General features: G+C 36.0%; 1 protein-coding gene across 1 annotated transcript in view; it reads left to right on the forward strand.

The window, feature by feature from the left end:
- Positions 1 to 20,860, forward strand: part of LOC147069729 (uncharacterized) — a 325,303-nt gene that overhangs the window by 283,698 nt on the left and 20,745 nt on the right. The window contains exon 6 of the mRNA XM_085950708.1: positions 4,611 to 4,795. Within this exon, the coding sequence (XP_085806834.1) occupies positions 4,611 to 4,795 (185 nt within the window). The remainder of the gene's footprint in view (positions 1 to 4,610; positions 4,796 to 20,860) is intronic.

Here is a 20,860-nt window from a genome sequence, read left to right on the forward strand (position 1 = left end):
TATTTAAAAAAAATCTGGTGGGTCTCCTGGACGATCCAACGCCGACACTCTTCAGTTGCTTTGACCTACGAGTAGCATTCTTAAATCTCCTGTGGCGCAGTCCAACCATCTCAATTTCGGCCGTCCAGGTTTTCTCTTGCCCTCAGGGGTTGCGTATATAGCCCGCCTTGCTGGTATATCATCCGCCATTCTATACATGTAGCCGATCCAGCGCAGTTTCTGCATTTTCATAATGTGTCACTTGATCTTTTCGCCTCTATAATATGTGTACAGCCATTATACCTTGACCTAAAAATGTCACTTTCTTGAATAGCCCCAATGACTCTTCTCAAAATTCTCCTTTCAAAATACATCCACATTTCTCTCATCCTGTTTGCTGAGTGGTTACCATTCTGATCTATATGTTATACTGGTCGAAGGGGAATTTTATATAAGGTTGTTTTGGTTTTCCTTGAGAGTGCCTTGTACTTTAGAAGCTTTTGGAGACCAAAATAGGACCTATTGACACAGGTGGTCTGGTGATTTATTTCGTCGCTTGTGTTATTAGTGTTTGTGACAAGGGACCCAAGCCATCTACCTCATCAATAATAATAATAACTTTGTTAAAGATAATTAATTTTTAATTCTTTATCACACGATTAAAACAGGGTTAAGAAATGATAGTTTAGAATTTGTATGAATAAACAAAACAAAAATACAGTAACAACGACATTGATTATTATAAACATCATTTAAATCCCAAGTGTTCTCCATTCGTGATTTTTCCGTTAAAAATTCACCCCCTCTGCCCAATTATAACTTTGACATTTTCCCTTTCTCACATTAAAAAACGCCTTTTCTGTCCGTTATCTCAATAAAATTACACGAAGTATAATATCGACTGTAGAAAGGAAAAAGGACGTAATCCACACAAATCAAATTTTCTAGGAGACACAAAAACGTTTTTGTTACGGTTTTCGGTCAAAGTTAAAATACAAAATATATTATATAAACTTGAAGCGCATGATAATTAATAATTTAGTTTTTATATTCGTAATCTGATATTAATTATTAATTTAATTAAAGAAAAACCATCAAAAATGATGGGTAAGTCGTTTTTCCTACTTCACTTCCTGCTTTTTTTTTAATTCTTAGCCAAATTCAAATAATAAATCGGCATTTGCAGCCTACATCCTTTGGACGCAAGGTGTATTTATTTTTTTTTCTTTCGACCATGTCCGATCCTAATAGGATCATATGGGCCTCCACAGAGTAGAGGTTTGTATTGACAGATTTTGTTTTTTACGAGAAATGGATGTCAGCCACTTCTTCAACCTATTAGGTCCATACGGCTTTGTAGTCCAACGCTTAAGCCGTGCGGCCACCATGGGTGAAGGTGTATTTAGTCATTTAAAACGTTATTATCCAATAAAACCCATTTTCAAAAAACTGAGGGTTACGTCCTTTTTCCTTTCTACAGTCGATATAATAACAACTAAAATTAGAAAATTTATATTAATTAGTACTTGGTAAAGCTTACTATGCCAGCGAACCGCGCGTCGTATTAAATATTTTTATGTGTTTGAATATTAACTGATATAATATAAATCAACATGAATTTTATGATGAACAAGCTTATTTTAAAATTACGTTTTTCAGTTTATAGACATTTATAATCTTGACATAACATTATACATATTTTAATTATGTTTTACATACTTGAACATACATAATTTTAAAAAACACTTTCTGAGAGAATATATTATAACCAATAGAAAAAATCTTATTTGAAAAAAGTAAACCACCCCGGCCGGGAATCGAACCCTGCATCTCCCGGGTTTACGCCCCGTCCGTCGCATTTACCAATATGCTACGCAGTGACATACTAATTGCGTCAAATTTTAACTATTGGCCTTTTAAATACCCACTCATCAGCGTTCTTCGAAATCAAGCTACTTTGGCAATCGGTTTTTGTTTTTATTAATCAAAGTAGATACCTATTACTTAAATTGCTAACCGACGTCGTGGATTTCTCTAATATTTTTTATGATGTAACTTACTTGAACTTGCTAATAATTTATAACAAAATGCAAACGGGTATGCAGTAATTTTCAATTCTTGAAAAATATCATGGGGTTATTGCCGAAAGTTGTTAAGTCTAGTTATCATGTTATGGATTAATTGCAATTTGAAGTTTAACCTGCCTTCTAAAAGCCGGCATGATTCCAATTTCTTTGTGCTTTATATGCATGTTCAATATTATATGAGATGACCAAGATGTTTTTTTTTCTAGCATACATAAATGTATATCTATAAATGTGGCTTAAGGTTGTACCTCAGTTGAGGCACGGTCTAAAAATATCGCGGCTAGGCGATGCGCAGATTGCGGGTCGCGGGTGCAAATGACGCATGCCAAACGAAATATAATTTGTCATATAAATCCAACATACGTCCATTTTATGTTCTGTTTATTGTTCTATTAGAAAGCGGCCGTGCATATCCACGGTTGTGCATATATGACGGGTGGTGGTGGGCACTTTAACGTGTGTTCTATTAGTACCGGGTCCGACCCCATTCGGGCCCAATAGGACACGCGGACATGGTGGCAACCGAGGCCAATTTTGTGGCCTTTACTAAATTCGCCAGAGCGTACGGGGGGCGGGACACACTCGACTCCCCTTGCGACTCTTCAAATTAAAGTCACTCTGATAGTTGCCATATAAACTAACATCATGCATTCACACTTCGGTGCAAGGTTGCATCACCAGTCCCGTGCGGCTCTGCTCGGGACAAAATGAGGGCTTAAATTCTTTGATCTGGCACACGTAAGGGTTATGTTAGCCGGCCGCGTATGACGTGGCTGCATATACATAACGGGAGCGGAGGTGGGAGTTTTACACACCATGTTCTATTAGTAACAATAATAATATGTTCATTGACATGTTTTCTTTTTAAAGTAAATGGGTAACGTTTTTAGTCATCTTTTCACGATTTAAGAATTAATACACCCGTCGCCATCACTAAACAAAGTGACATGTTTCCAGTTCGACGTTCTCTCTCAGAATGCGAGCGAGTCCGAAATTTCGTCGCGCCTATAGTTGAAAATTATTTGCCGTTTCACTGATGTATCACCTTGTGCATCGGCCTATAGCGTCGTGGGTTCCGGGTTCGAATCCTGGATCTGGCAAGTACGCATATTGTTTTTCAATTTGTATATGAGTCAGAGTATGGACCTAATAGGTTGAGCAAGTGGCTGACATCCATTTTTCGTAAAAAAAAATCTGTTAATACAAACCTCACTCTGTGGAGGCCCATATTATGATCCTATTAGGGTCGGACATGGTCGAAAAGAAAAACATAATCTGTTGTTAAATCTAAATATCTAAATTATCGACTTGCCAACTTTTGGCAACAACCCCACGAATTACTATTCAGAACCGGTTTCGTCCGCTTCAATAAATATACAATAAACAATACAATATTACAGATACATATAGGTACTACACAATTTTAAAAAGAAAAAAAATAATTGTAGAATTGTGGAAATTGTTCAGACACATACCTAGCAATTTTATTACTTATTTTCGCTTATCTTAGACAAATAAATGCAACAGAAACTATTTTTAAAATGATGATGGTTTGGCGACCCCCTTGTGAAAACTTTGTCCATGCCATTAGCCGTCATAGGCTATTTACGATACAACAAGTTTCTAGACTTTGTATGCTTCTGTTGTCCTTTAAACTAAGACATCGGTACTTGCTAACGAAGCGACCGCGTTGTCCGCTTTATTATAAACTAGTTTGAGAAGTTCATTTGCCACCATTTATTAAGTACCACCTCTAAGCAACGCATGACCTGCCTACTCCCATGGAACGTCACTGAATGGCAGTAAAGCATTGAAAATTATAAAGAATTATGGCCACAGATGCCGCATGAAGGTCGAAAAACTCTAAAGAATCTATCGAAAACGTAATAATTATTTTTGGCTCAAGCTTTTAATTACCATCATCAGTGGAAATACAACCAGGGCTCGAAATGGACCGGGGCGCACAGGAGCGCCGTTCCGGTTCGTGAAATTGGTAAAATTATCGCTCCGTTTCGTGAAAAAACATGTTTTATAACACACTTATTTTTATAAAATACACATAAGGTTTGAAAACTTGGTAAATATCTTCAGAAAATTGTCGAGCGCTCTGGTTCGTAAACTTTTTCATTTTGAGCACTGTATACAATCCAAGGCGGGTCATAGACTATTCCGAGAACACCATACATCTCCCAATTACATGAGCCAGTGTCCTGGGTGTATGCACCGGCCACTCTACTATCCTTATTAACACCTTTCAACCACAGAAGTTTACGCATGTCAGTTTACCCCTGACCGTCCAGTTTGCTATCTAGAATTAAAACCCTTCGGCAGTTTGGTACTGACCATTCTGACTACTACATAGCCTGCCGATAGAAGTATACCGAGTTTAAAGAATGTGGAGATACATTCTTATTGGATGAGGTTATAGAACTCCAGGTTATGTCATATCTGCTATTCTGCTTCTTCCAGTATAGGGCCATATATCCTAAAGTAGCACTGTATTGTTTAAGTTGGCTACACAAATGAAACGTTTTTTCTTCACAGTTCACTACCAGAATATCATCCACCGCGACATTAAACCAGCGAATCTTCTGGTCGGTGAAGGCGGACGAGTGCTGGTGGCAGATCTCGGAGGAAGCAGCGAGGGTGCCGGCGCTGGTGGACCTGGAACACCAGCGTTCCTTGCTCCGGAAGCGTTTCCCTGCGCGAATCCTTCGCAAGTCACCAAGGTAAGAAACTGTGTGCAAAATTTTAGTAATGTTTACACTTAATTTAGATATTTTTTATCTAAAACAATATGTTGAATTAAAAAAAAATACTTTTACATCCGGCAACACTGGCTTGTTTTATCGGAGTCCCAACAAAGATCTTTGTCATTATATACCCTTAATAATGTCAGTCATTAAAAAATATATTGCAAAAAATACTCGAATAGAATAATACAAAACTAAAATCGATTAGAAAGAATATTACATTCTCAAATTATATTGTGAACTATTTGTTGAATAAAAAAATAGTTTATAAAATATTATTGTTAAGATGTTGGTATCTTGAATTTATAATTTATGAATTTTACTATAATATGTAAGGTAAATAAATTTGACACATAAATAATTTAGAAACTTCTCTGTAATAATATACCTACCTAATAGAAAAAATCTTAAAAATAATACCACCCCGGACAGAACTCGAATCTGCATTCATCGGATTCCGGCCAATGTGCTTCACCTACTTAGCCACCTTCGTGACTTTCGTGGTTTGAATCATTCTACGAATAATAGGTACCTATCTTAATTATTAGCCAGTGTCAGAACCCTCTACAAATTTTAGTCTTATCATACTTGCACTTGTTATAATTATATTAGCAATTCGCTTAATAAAAAAATAGCTTATTCAACGAATTTAGGTTTGAAAAAAAATCCTCATGCTCTGTGATTTTTAATGAATCTGTCAATTGGAATTCGACTGTGTTTAGGAAAAAGGGCGTAACCCTCGATTTTTCTAAAAGTGCTTTTATTAAATATTAACAATGTATACAACTAAATACACGTTCTGTAAAAAGGAAGTAAGCCGCAAATGCCGATTTATTATCTAAATCCAGGTTGTAATTGAGCTTTAATTAAATTTTAATTTAAGGAAAAAATCATTTACCCTCAATTTTAATGATTTTCTGTAATAACTTCTTAGATCAAAAAGATATAACACAAAATCATCAATCATCATGCACTCAATGTCTGTGCCTATTTTTTATTAATATTAAACCAAAATCATTCAAAAAACGTTTTTTGCCTCTTCTGTAAAATTTGTTCTGTGTGGGTTACGCCCTTTTTCCTAAACACGGTCGAATTGTTTCTCGACATATTTTTTTCTTATTTACTCAACGTCGATTCAGGATTGTGACTTTACACATGGCCTCGTCTCCGGCAGTATCGGCGAATAAAAAATAATCCTGACGTACGAGATGTATTAATCATCATTTTCCCCTAAATGCGTTCACACGTGCGCCCCCGCACGAGACCCACCCCCGACGGCCCCCTCAATCTATATTAAACGATCGAGATTAATCAGTCAATCAATTGGGATCCGCAAAACGACGGAGGCAATAAAAGAGGATCGCTTCGTTGCTTTTTCATCCATTGTCTTTGTGCTCTAGTATTACGATCGTCAAACTTTGTCTATGGTTTATGGTCTGGTTTGAATAATTCATAGCTGGCTTATAAAAACCACAAAACTTATTCATACAACGAGTATCTCTTGACAACACAAACATTGACCCTTCCAAACCAACCCGCCTCGCACCACACTCAATTTTAATCGAACGTATCACAAAGCCCTACGTTTGGATGTGAAACATCAGCAGTTTAACGCACTGGTAATGTCTCAGGAGCAGATGCCCAATACTGAGATTGCCATGCTCTCAAGCTTTTACTGAAAGGTGTAATTTAATAAAAAGTGCAATGGGAGAGAAAGGCACGCAGACTACACAGAAATAAATGAATTTAATGATATATAAGATACAAAAAACAAAGCTGAAACAATACGGACACACAAAATTAATGTGAAGATATCTTCACGCACACAGTAAGACGCCGCAATTTTTTAAAATACAATATAATTGACCTTTGTGGCAACCTGGTCGGACAGCCCGATGGGAACAACAGCTGGTTTTACCGACTCAAGCATCTCTTCCCTCTCGGAGCACATTCTCGGACATTCCCAGATGATGTGGTTAATTTGAGGACAGCGCAGCGCGCTTCTGTCCATTATCAAGACCTACCGCACAACTGCAATTGACGCGCTCCCGGTCCTGGCCGGCATTCTCCACATTTGACCTGCATATTCAGGTCAGCGGCGCATCAACGATGGTCTTCAAAGGCGAGAAGACCGTTGTTGGTGACTTTCACCTTGTCCCGCCAGGGGTTGAAAGTGCCAGCGCACGTAGCTCCATCACTTATGGCTCTGCTTACGTGAAAGTCGTTTTCAAATTAACCACGAAACAACCCGCATTACACTAACCCGCACGAGTGAGAGATAGAGAATATGTTAATCCTCGCGCTTTAAACTGATGCGTAGTAGGCTCTTTGCACAGTATAATAATGGTGAATGTACCTATACAAGATAAAACTTCTCAAAAATAATGCACAAAGTTAAGTGGTCAGATAGCAGTGGTAGATTGGTAGGGTGGGGGTAGAATGGTGTGCGCCTACATCCAAATATTGTCGATTGGAAGCACTGAACGGATATTCATATGACATCACTGGGTACGTAGATCTAAACGATTTATATATTTTTATACATATACAAAATCCTTCAACATCTGTGTTTAACATTAAATTTGATGTTAAGAAGGTTGAAAAGTAGCTCAAATAGCAAACATTAAATTAGTTCATGGACACTCTCCGTCGCACAGTTTGAGAACCGCCGCCACACAGTCTATTCACAAATTGGATCGGCAATTGCGGACGGTCGGTGAATGGCATTTTCATTAGCGAAGTCGCCATAGAGAAAATAGAGCGTCGTCGCCATTTTGTTTACCGCACCACGGTCAACTGTCAGACACAGGCGGCTCTCGTGGTGCAGTTGGTAAGGCGCTCGCCTTCCACCCGAGAGTTCCTGAGTTCGATTCCCGGTCATGACAAAAACATTTATGTGTTTTTCTCAAAGCCTGGGTGTTTGTGATTGTTCAAAAATTACTAACAACCACCTTGTACGAAAAAGCAAGCACATGGTTATATTTCTAAAAAAAAAAAAAAAACTGTCAGACACACTGCTCTTAACTTGGCCGCAAATCACCAGGTGATATTGACTAGAACGAGAAATAGAAAATCTGTTTTGTGAATGCGCCAATATATTGTACACAACTTAATTTATTAATAAAATAAGCGTTATTATTGGGAGCAACTATATTGAATACTATAGTATGTTTTATTTATAAAATAGAAATACTTCCTGTTTTAGTATGTATTCAGAGTTAACAGAGAATACTTTAATCGGTATATGCAAACAGATTAACAAGATAAGATGACTTGCTCGACCAAATAACCAGATGAACTTGCCAAAGAATTAGTTCAGTTCAGGTAGGTATCACATTTGACAATTAGAAGCCACATTTATCACTAGAAAATAATCTCGATAGTGTAAGGTGCTTCAAAATCAGACTAAGCTGACTGGCTGTAAGATTGTGAGAGATAAAAATTACGGAGTTAACATAGAGTTAAATCCTCATCGGTCTGCATAGCGCTTGCGGCATCCAGTGGGTCTATGGGCCTCTTTTCGAAGTCACGCCGCTACAATACATAATAATATGTCATATGATTGCATTTTTTCTAATTATTGCTTCAAGGAATTGTAACCGATTGCCTATCGAGAACAAAGTTGGCCATGATTTAAGAAGGTTAGTCGTATGTAGATTTTGTGGTTTTTCGACGTTTTCCGTGTTTTTTTAGGATTTCGAGATTGGCCTAAAGATGTCTCGAGAAATATCTTTATTTCGTTTTTATCGTCTGACCCAAATGCTCTGCCAGCTAAATCCGTTCCCAACAAATTAAAGAAAAAAATACGATCCTGTTCAAAGTCGACCGTTTGTTTTTTTGCTTTTATCTCCCATGTTCAATTTGTTTTTTATCGGTAAATAATAAATTCTGTCCCGTTAAAAGCCTAATTCTATTTTTTTTTAGCCAGGGAATTTCAGATCAATGTCCACAGCTTCTTTTTCGTCATTCCTTATTATTCTTTCTTAGTAACAATTTTTCGAGATTGTTATTCTTGATTTCTTGAGAAATAAAAATTCTCGACTTCTCTAGCCATATGTACTACGTCTTAAACATTTTCAGTTATAACCGGCCTTTGTTACCTTGACTAGGTCACAACTCTCGACCTATCGACACTTAATCGATTTCATTGCCAACGTTACTGTAAGCTGTATAACGCTGTAATCGTTTTTTCATTAAATAAATACCGTTATCCGCTAGATGTTTTATGATTCTTAGACCCATTCTACGCCGGAAACTGGCCAAAAAATAGCATGATATAACAGAACATGAATAAACGGAACGGTGACAAATCAGAACAGCCAGTGGAAAAAAAAAACATTCATTTGAGTCTTATCTATTTATTATTTATATTTATTTATGTCAGCCATTCGGCGTAAAAAAACTCAATTCATTTGCTTGTTTTTGATAATCAATTCCACTGAATTATTAAACTCATTTCATTGTACCTGTCACCCAGTGACGTCCCGTGGGGATAGGCAGATTGAGCGTTGCTTGGGGGCGGCAGTTACTCGAAGGGCGGCAAATCGAGGAAAATCTTTTGGAATACTTAGAAATAGTTACATACACTTAGAAATAACGAAAATATGTTTACATTAAAAAATTCAGCTCACTGGTTTTGTCGGGTTCGCGATATCTAGTTTACTTCCGTTGCCCTTCGACGTCCTTGGTGACCAGAAACGACACATGCAGATTCGTGAATAATTAGTCTGATATTTTGTTAGTAATGTATCCATACAACACATTTCTTAGATATTGGACTCATGAAAAGATGATAAAAATAATGTATAAAAAAATGAGGCGGCATTTTGGCGCTGCCTAGGGGCGGCATTTTATCTAGGGACGTCATTCCAGTTTCACTAGTTGGTGACCAGTAGGGAATCCAATCCCGAGCCAAAATTCTGATCCCGGGATTTCGGGATTACAATTTGACAATCCCGGGATCCCGGGACTGGTCCCGGGATTGGCATTTTTTTCCATTGTTAATATAAAAAATTTATATTTACAAATAACATTGATAAAATCGGTCAAAAATAAATCTAGTATAATTTATACTATTGAAGACATTTATTGTTAATATTGTATACGTTCAATCTTAGAAATACACAAATTTAATGAAGTAAATAATATTGTAATATAAATAATAATGTGAATTTAATATGAGATTGCTGTTTCTGATAGTAAAGACATAATGAATGGATTAGCGAGATTTAAAATAGTAAAGCAAATAATCATGACGTACGTATGGCCTTTCCGCATCATAAATCTAATTAGTCAGCCAAATATGAAACTGCCGTAAAACGTATGATATCATGGTAGAATCACTTTGTTAAAAGTGCGAAGCATTGTTTTTTTCCAATCTTTCTCATTTTTAATAATTCATGTGAAAAAATAAAATAAATCGGCAACCTACACATAGGTATATATCAAACTTCATTCAAACTCAGTTTATTTCTAATGTAGTTATTTTTTATTAAAAGTATTTTTTCCGTTTTATTTTCGCTTTTATTTTAATTTCCATAAAAATTGATAAAAAGATCAATCCCGAAATCCCGGGATTATGTTTATCAATCCCGGGATTCATAGGTATCGAAAATAGCTCGGGATCCCTAGTGACCAGTCACCCAAGCTTTTTTAACATATTAGATTGATTAAGCCGAGATATACATAGCTTGCCGGCAACACCAAATTGATTCCCGTTTAATTGCGACTTTCAAGCGATTATAAATCCAGAAATTATATAATTTGGGTTTTTTACTACGTATTAAAAACCTACAAATCTATACAAGATATAGAGATACGACAAATTTCAATATTAAATGTTACAATATTTTTCCTGAAATGTCAAAGTTCTGTTTTATCACCGTTCTGTTTCTTCATATTCTGTTTGTTCATGTTCTGTTTATTCATGGAACCTTCTACGCCCCAACCTGATAATAAACAGACGTCAACTCAAGTACACGTCCCACAGACGTCGCACCACCTTGAAACAATTTATACAATACAGATGAAGAAGTTTAAAAAAAACTACGCTTTAAATCGTAAGGAATCGGGAGTCAACCTGACAACTGGGTTAACACGAATTAATATTCTCTACGCGGCGTAGCAAAGCGTAGGCCGTAGTACTACGTTATCGTATAGGGTAATAAACATCACGTCGAGTGATATTCCAGTTAATCTCACGTGACTTTGAATTATAATAACGTTACGCTCGTGATGTTTTTCTCTTTGAGTTGATCATTTGACTCATTTACACAGTGGCGCACCCTTTTGACACATTTACACAGTGGGGGGGGGGGGGGGGGCAATGGGCCTTGGCACCCCCCAAAAACGAATATTATCAGAATGATTTTAAACATTGAAAGCCAATAAACTATACCTTTGGGCTTAGACAAATAAAAACACGGCAAAAAATGATTTGTTTTTAGAAAAATTTCTTAGATTTTAATTTCTAACACAAAAATTTCGAAACACTAATGTCAGGTTTTTTTAGAAACACAATCCCTAATGGAACGGTCAAAAAATTCTCGGTGTCCACCCGAATTCCGGAGTGGTGTAGGTCATGGCTGGGGAAGGCTGACAGAGCTCTAGGCTGGGGGCCCGGCGTGTCGGGGTTGACCAGATAAGTGACATAAACACACATCATAACCTAGCTTTAATAGTAAAAAAAGTCGCCTGCGGCGCTATTATACTTCATGGCCGTGAACATTTTCAATTACTTTTATAATTGTGCAATATATTTTTTGATTATTATGTCTCGATACTCGACAGCTCCATTATTAAATTAGACGTATTAAAAATCGCCAATAATTCACCCTTAATTTGAACTGAAACACAATTTGAAGAACGTTAACGTAGTGTTTCATACTGCCTTTAATCTTAGCGGTAGGTAGAGGGCCCGCCAAATATCTTAGCCTGAGGGCCCGTTTCAGGATGTGGGGAACATGGTGTAGGTACACCGAGTGAAATAGACAAAAGACCGATAAACGAGAAATTAGGCTGTGAAGAAGAAAAAGATCCTATGGGACTAATTTACATTCTGCTCCTTGCCCCCCCCCCCCCAATATTAAATCCTAGGTGCGCCACTGCATTTACATATATATATATATATATATATCGCTATAGGATTGGTTTATCGAATATCCGTTTTTGTCGAAATCGACTTTTAATGCAGAATGATTGTTTGTGAGGAAGTGAGATGGTATAAGGAACCGGAGGGTAGGTTTGTTTGACTCCAATAATAAGAAGGGTGATGCGTGAATGAAATGAACCCTGGTTTTATTATCTCCTTCCAAATAAATATCAATTTAATTATTACAGGTAAGTTTACAGATTTATAATTTAGCTGAGTGAAATCACGTGTATGAGTTATGGTGAATTGCGAAGTCGACCGGGCGAAGTTGAACGATAACCTTACGGTTAAATCTTTGATAACTGACTGACAATTTAATATTCATGTACTAAGTGTTTTTATAGCGATTCGATACAATAGAAAATGCTGCTATCACTATTTGGATATTTTGATAATCATGCCTTGTTGTGTAATGCATAGCTTGTTTGTAAATTATAAATAATTGATTTTAATTTTAGACAATTAAGCACTTTTTAATTATTAGGCACGATTGATTTTCATATAAACAATTTTGTGCATATCATGATAAATCGTTTGGTACATTATAAATAATTGATTAATATAATTATTGAATTATTTTGTTGAATAAGCTTTCTGGTAAAAATTGATTGATTCACATAAATCGCTTGTTCTGCTATTTCAACATTATTATGTTGCAAGATACATTGTAATTATAAATTATTGGTTTCCTGCCAAGTCATGTAGGTGGTAGGGTATTGACCTCACCACATTTGTATCTAAATGGACCAAAACCATCCTTTCCTTTAAATTGCTTTATTATGAAAACAGCATTCATATGCTGTAAAAACAACAATTTAAATACCTCCATGTATTTAAATATAGGATAAAGTAATTCTTTTTTCATCTACTGAACATTCATTTGGTCTATTCGACAAACCAATCCTACAGCGACGATACTGTGAGTGAGAAATTGGAGTACGAGGACAACCGGTTAAGTGTACATTTTTAAAGACTACCTTATATCTAGTCTATTTTTTATTATTACAACGTTTTTATTAGCTCGTATTCTTGTTTTTCCGGTGGTTGTTTGTCCGGTACAAATCTTGCAATCGATTTTTAAGTAACTTCCCGACTAGCTAGACATTTGAAACTTTTAGAATATATCATAACACGATGCCAATGAATTTTTAATACTTTTAGCCATTTTTAAGCAGAATTGAATTCATTTCAGTTAATTCTGTTTTATATTGAAATTTATTTCAGAAAAATCCGTAAAAAGTAAAAGACTATTATTGGTTGCTAAGGGGGTGGTCCTGGCAACTAAATTATTAATATATACGTGCGTTACTATAGAAATCAAAATGAAATGTCAAAATGACATTTCAGTATTCTATATTTGTTTGTTTGTTTTTTATTTACTTCATATCAAGTACAAGTTTGAGCAGATTGAGCATAATAATTCAACAGAAAATTTAAAAACGTTGTGTATTAAAAGTTCTTTTTATCTTGTAATTATTTAAATTGACTTCAACTTAATGCAAAAATTTAATATTTTTTCTAAAAAAAAATCTTATAGCGCCTGTACACGTGCATGGATTTACTGTCGGCAATAGTGCTTATTTTAAACTATCGTGACAATAACTGTTTACACGTAAAAGTGCTGACTGTCTCTCCAATCTCATTATTCAAGTAAGCGAGACGCGATGTTGTTATTATGTAGTACTATTTAACAGGACGTATTCAAAATCGGTTGACCTCAAAATCAGTAGTTTGTTTTTTTACCGGCAGGTTCGCCGTTATCGTTTTACTGCGCAGGCGCAGATTTTACTTGCACAATAGAATTCAGAAGCTTCCAAACTTGTTTTATTCATGCACATAATCTTGCCAACTGCAGGATAATACATGTTTACCCATACATTTTCTTACTGTGAACAGTAAACCCATGCACGTGTAAACGGGGCATTAGGATACGGGTAGAGCTTGTGATTTATGGATTTTTTTTCATTTCTTGACATTTGAGAACTCCCGAAATTTGTGCAACCATCTGAGGCATAGGTACATAATTTTTTTTATATTATGACGTAGCATTAATAAAAGACAAAACAACATAGACGACACAAATTGACGCTAACGATCTTAATCATCATCATCATCAGGGGCGCGAAAACCCGGTGTGGGTCCTGGCCTCCTCCAACAGCTACCTCCACCTGTCCCTATCCAGTGTGGCCGCTTTCCAATTTGGTACCCCCAGAATACGGCAGTCACTGGCAGCTTCATCCAACCAGCGAATCTTTGGCCACCCTCTTCTTCTACGTCCTATTGGATTTCTGGACTTCACTCTCTTTGCCGGTTCATTGTCATTCATACGGTGCACATGACCTAGCCATTGCAGTCTCCCAATCTTAATTGATTGAACTGCGCTGCAATCTTCGTACAGCCCGTAGAGCTCAGCATTATATCTTCTCCTCCAATTGGTGTCATCCCTGATCGGTCCATATATACGGCGGAGAATTTTTCTTTCAATGATGTTCAGGGCTCGTTCATTTCGCAGAGGTGATGTCCAGGTTTCCGATGCGTAGGTGAGCACTAGAGGTGAGTTGGAAATACTGTCACCAGTTTGTGTACTTAAGTTTCGGATGAAACTACCCATACTAAGTATTTGTGGCCCAATAAACTTGTTTCAAGAAACTTGAAACGTATTAGATGTTCGAATTCGAACGCATTCGATGATATCATCGCCGTGACTCGCATTTCGTGATGCTGGTTGACTTTCAACGCTATTGATATTAAATGCGCGCGAGCGAGATATCATGATACACGTATGTCTAGCCGTGATATTATACTCAACTGTCATTGTTCTCCCTTTCTACTCTGTTGTAAAGTTGGTGTAGTGAAGGACAGAAATGGTCACATGTTCGTTTTATAGTATACTATTTGAGTTCGCCTTAGTTTAAGTTTTAAGAGTTTTAGTTTCAGTTGAGTATGAGACTTTATCGTGTTCCGGAGTTCGACGCATGGTATGAGATCTCACCGTCCGCTAGCTAGTTCGTAGTCTTGCTACGTATGAAATCATCACCGCGGCGTCGCGACTCGCGTATGTTTAGTAATACTACGTTTTAGTTTCAGTTTAGTATGACATTTATATCGAGTTGACGTCAGTCGCAAGCCGGAATAGCGGAGTTCTGATAACGCTGACTACGCGTTTATCTGGTTTTGTCACGTCGAGTTTCTCGATTTTTTAGTGTTATAATTGGAACTTATAAACATAAACTGAATTCAAATTGTATGCGTGATTGTATAAATGGATAATAATTATATTATACTTAATAAACAATTTGTGTAAAAATGGCTACTAAAAGGTTAAGTTTCGTGTGGAATCGTTCCATAGAAATAGTTACAAATTATGCCATCTGTAATGTTTGTAAAATAAAAAATTCATACAAGTCAATGTCAAATTTGAAGAACCTTTTGCAGCGCAAGCACCCAACTATTCATATTGAATTTGCCAGGCAAAATAAAGCTCCACCTTTAAATGAAAATGCTTTACAGATAAATGAAGCCAGTGCTACTGAAACAGGAGTGACTAGTGCCATAGTTCCAGCTGTACCTGTCTCGAAAATGGGACTTTTCGAAAAGCGGATGTATTTTTAACGATTCTATTATAGCCGATATTTCAAATACTAGTAAGTATTTTGGAACAAGTTTCGATACTAAGTATTTTTTAATACTGGTAGTAAGTATACTTAGTCTTCAAAATCGACCAGTTTTCCCACCTCTAGTGAGCACTGGCTTTACAAGTGTCTTGTAAAGAGTGCTTTTAGTTCGGCGAGATAGTATGCGGGACTTAAAATGTCTCACCAGGCCAAAGAAGCATTTATTCGCAGACATGATCCTCTTGTTGATTTCTTCTGTAATATCATTATGTCGAGTTACAGGAGACCCAAGGTATATGAAACTGTCGACCGTATCAAACTTGTATGCACCAATATCTAACTTTGGTGCGACTTCTCGTGGTGTGACATAGACAAGCATGTATTTAGTTTTTTCCTCGTTTATTTGTAAACCCATTCTTTTGGCAGAGGCTTCTAGTGCTAACGATCTTAACCCTACACTGCATAGTGATGCCATTTGGCATCATGATATTTTCATGCAAATATTACTAACCCCATCTATGAATTCGTTTTCGAAATTTTTTACTATGTTTCATTAGTAAATACTCTAAGTAATTAATAGTACAGTTAATTAGCAGATGTCTCCAAATTATTACAAAACTTCAAATAAACTCTGACGGAAGTGAAAGCGGTTTCACCTGAAATTCACCTGTTTCAAATATGCTTTTTAGCCAAAAAGCCATTCAAGAACATAAAAAAAATATTTCGTGATACATTCAGGTATGTACTTTATGATTATATTATCATTTTAATGCTGAATATCAAATATATAGAAATAATTTGAAAAATGTTTGTGATGCCATTTGGCATCATCATGCATTAACGTACTGCTTTTTGCGTATACTTCAGTAATGATTTGGTTCTCAATTTCTAATTTCTTTATCAAAATGAATTTTAGAAAACGAGCATTGAATGACAAGGAGAGGACAAAATAAAAACTGTTTGAAAAATTTTCATATCTTTAAAAAATAAAAAAAAATGCACTTCACCTTATTGCATACAGATGCCATTTGGCATCATATTGTTTATTTGAATAAAAAAATACAAAAAGTTAATATATATTTTTTTAAATATTTTTCCCATGGTTTTTATCATAATTCACAACACATATATTTTTTTCGTTCGAAAAGAAAATGTCATGCAGTGTAGGGTTAATAATTATGCTCAAATAAGGAGTCTAAAAAAATCTTTTGAACTCGCTCCAACATAAGGTCATATTTCAACCGATACGAGGCCCAAACAATCGACCCACTCTCAAGCCGGATTTTAACTAAAGAATTATTAGGGATTTTTAACCGAAAAGACCCGGAAAGTACGTAAGACGAAGGTACTTGAATCCCAGCGGAAGTTGCTCTGTATGTTTCTTCTCCGAAGTCATTTTAAAACTTGCATTTTTTAATACTGCAAGTAATTATTGTCGTGTAATTATGATTTTACGTAACCTTGCATATATATAATATACACCCGATCCTCTTTTTGCACGGGGGATACGTTCCAAAGACTACCGTACAAAACAAAACCGTGTAAAAAAAGATAAGGTGCCCATACAAAAATGGTAGATAGGTTCCATTACTTAAAATCAACTCAAAATACGAGATTCTTGAACTCAAAAATAAATCGAATTTATTTATTATTTATACATAAAATACATAGTTTTCGATTTAAATTAAATTTAGCATGAGAAATATATTCATTCAGTGTCACTATTAGACAATAACATGTCCGTTTACTGCTGTTTTTCGCTGGCGAAAAATCACTCTCATCGCTGGAAATATTTAATGACGCTGACGCCGAAGCACGCGGCGCGTCTCTCGTATCAAACCCGAAGCGACTAACTATTGGCGACATGTATGTATGCATGTATATCTGGGCGGCATCCGGTGACAACATATGTATGCATCAGTGGCGTGCGGTCCATTGCAACACAATTTTTTTTATATAATGTAGATACGTACGTATTTTTATTCTTTTAAGTTTTTTTAAGCAGTGTTAAAGCAAAAAAATCAGTGCACATAAAAAATAATTGCTACTTCTTTAAACCGTGTTATTTCGAAACAGTGCAAAAAGAGGATCGGGTGTATATAGATATAATATAAGAGCAGTAATAGGTCGCTTTGGCTTATGTATACTGAAGCATATTTTTCTTTCGTATTTCATACAGAATTATTTACAGTGTATAAACAGAACTGATTGTATTGCTCCATATATGGCACTATCCCCACGGGAGCTTCTCAACCTTTTGACAACACAAAATAGCGTTAAATTTTTAATTGATCTCAAGTTTTCATATTACTTAATTATATCCAAACATAACTAAATATACAATCAAAAATGCTATTTTTTTCCTTCCTTTAGCTGCCGCATACTACGATTAAATAATTACAAGATAAAAAGAACTTTTTATATACAAATTTTTAAATTCTGTTGAACCATATAAACTTGGCTTGACTAACTTAAACGATCAAAAAAAATTGTACTTGACATGTCATATTGATTTCCATAGTAACGCACGTATATATTAATAATTTAGTTGCTAGGACCCCAGACCCCTAGCAACCAATAATTGTGTCGAAATAACTTTTCATACAAAACAGAATTAACTGAAAATGAATTCAATTCTACTTAAAGATAGCTAAAAGTATTTAAAAAATACATTGGCATCGTGTTCTGATATATTCTAAAAGTTTCAAATGTCTAGCTAGTCGGGAAGTTAGTTAAAAATCGATTGCAAGATTTGTACCGGAGAAAGAACCAAAAAGAGCTAAGAAAAACGTTGTAAAAAAGACAGGAAGGAATATGTGTACAAATCACGACGATCAGAAAGGCCGGCAAATATGGCCGACATTGCGTGATACACAAACATAAAATACACAAATTACAAACACATACGAAGTTAACCGCACACTTTCAGACCACGTGATAATTTGTTTACGCAAAATCGTCGCTTTCCAAAATGGCGAATTTTGTTACCAATTTTTATACTGCGATGAATCAATATGTTCCTTCCTGTCTTTTTTAATATTCGTAGGCCGCATATAAGCAGTGCATGGTTTGCCTACGGCACGCAAAACATCACTGTTTTTTACTTATAAATAATTTATTATTTACGAATGGGTAATTGAACATATTACATAACTTGAAAACACCTCAGATATACACTCAGTAGAAAAAATCATATGTGAAAAAATACGACGTTCGACGGGATTTTAACCCGTATAACAACTGGTATCGCGCCAACTGTGCATTAACCAATTATGCTACAAGCCTCCTATCTAATTACGACAATTTAAACTAGTAAGTCATACATGAAATGCTTATCAAATTGCATTTTTATTGACTATTGGTTTTTGTGTATTATATCAAGGAATATTGATTATTAATTATTTTCAAGTTACGTATGTTCAATATATTGGAATGTTACATTCTCAAATCTTGTTAATTATTCGTTGAATAAAAGAAATGATTTATTAAAGAATGGGTAATTCTTTAAATTAGTAATATCATACAATATCCACAGGCATTGAAGATATCAAAAGGCGAATCCTGAAATACTAAACCTAAATTCTATGGAATGGTTCAAAGCTCTTAAGGCGATACTTCAGTGAACCTGCAAATAATTTTCAACTATAGACGACATTATGGACTCGCCGGCAGTCTGAGAGCGAACGTCAAGGTATGAATACGTCAATTTGTTTCGTGATGGCAACGGGGGTACTAATTCTTAAATCGTGTAAAGATGACTAAAAACGTTACCCGTTTACTTGAAAAAGAAAACATGTCAATGAATATAATATTATTATTGTTACTAATAGAACATGGTGTGTAAATTCCCACCTCCGCTCCCGTTATGTATATGCAGCCACGTCATACGCGGCCGGCTAACATAACCCTTACGTGTGCCAGATCAAAGAATTTAAGCCCTCATTTTGTCCCGAGCAGAGCCGCACGGGACTGGTGATGCAACCTTGCACCGAAATGCGAATGCATGATGTTAATTTATATGGCAACTATCAGTGACTTTAATTTGAAGAGTCGCAAGGGGAGTCGAGAGTGTCCCGCCCCCCGTACGCTCTGGCGAATTTAGTAAAGGCCGCAAAATTGGCCTCGGTACTAATAGAACAATAAACAGAACATTAAATGGACGCATGTTGGATTTATATGACAAATTATATTTCGTTCGGCATGCGTCATTTGCACCCGCGACCCGCAATCCGCACATCGCATAGCCACGATCTTTTTAGACCATGCCTCAATTGAGGTATAGCCTTAATAATCAGAATTTATGTTATATTAAGATCGCCTAAAATCTTTGTAAGAAAAAAACAAAAAATCTCATTATTGTTTGTATAAATATGTGTGTATTATATGTCAAGTTTCTTTATAAACTTTATTAAAAATTGTAAATTAATGTAATATGTAACGATTTTCATAATAATTTTTGAACCGTAGCGCCATTTTTATTTTTTCCACGAGACGGAGCAGTAGTCTCTAGGATTTTACGAACCTGTACGTTCCGAGTACTGCATGTACCTAAATCATGGCCCCCACAAGGGGGGGGGTTGACAGGGCTCTAGCCAGTGACATCCCGTGGGGGTAGGCAGATTGAGCGTCGCTTGGGGGTGGCAGTTACTTGAAGGGCGGCAAATCGAGGAGAATCATTAGGTATAGTATATAGAAATAGGTACCTAAACTTAGTACCTAATAACGAAAATATCCTTCGATTAAAAAAATCAGCTCACTGGTTGGAAAAATAATGTATTAAGAATCAACATACAAGGTTTAACAGGACTGTATTTTTTGTCGGTTTCGCGATGTTTAGTTTACTTCTGTTGTCCTTGGACGTCACGTCCTTGATGACCAGCAATGACATGTGCAGATTTGCGAATTATATTTGAATTATAGTAAATAGGTACTTACCTAGCTTGGGTGTTTTGAATGTTGTCAGTTGTATTTTCAAATGTATCTGAAATCGTGGACTCACAATATTGATTATTGAAGTAGAGATGGCATTTCAATTGGATTTAGTGGTATATATTTTGTTAGTAATGTATCCATAATGTATCCAATGTATCAATACATTGGATTTCAAAATCAAGGATGATAAAAAATACTAGTGACGTCACTAGCTCTAGCCTAGGGGCCCGGGCAGAGGGGGGCCCGGCGTGGCAGTCGACCAGATAAACAAACATCTTAAATTTGCTCTAGTAGTAAAGTAGTTAAAAAGTCGCCTGTGGCACAATTTTATTTTTTTATAAAATA

This window comes from Rhyacophila brunnea, unplaced genomic scaffold, assembly GCF_057557595.1.
Source record: "Rhyacophila brunnea isolate RB1 unplaced genomic scaffold, BYU_Rbru_1.0 scaffold_23, whole genome shotgun sequence".
Taxonomy (NCBI): Eukaryota; Metazoa; Arthropoda; class Insecta; order Trichoptera; family Rhyacophilidae; genus Rhyacophila; species Rhyacophila brunnea.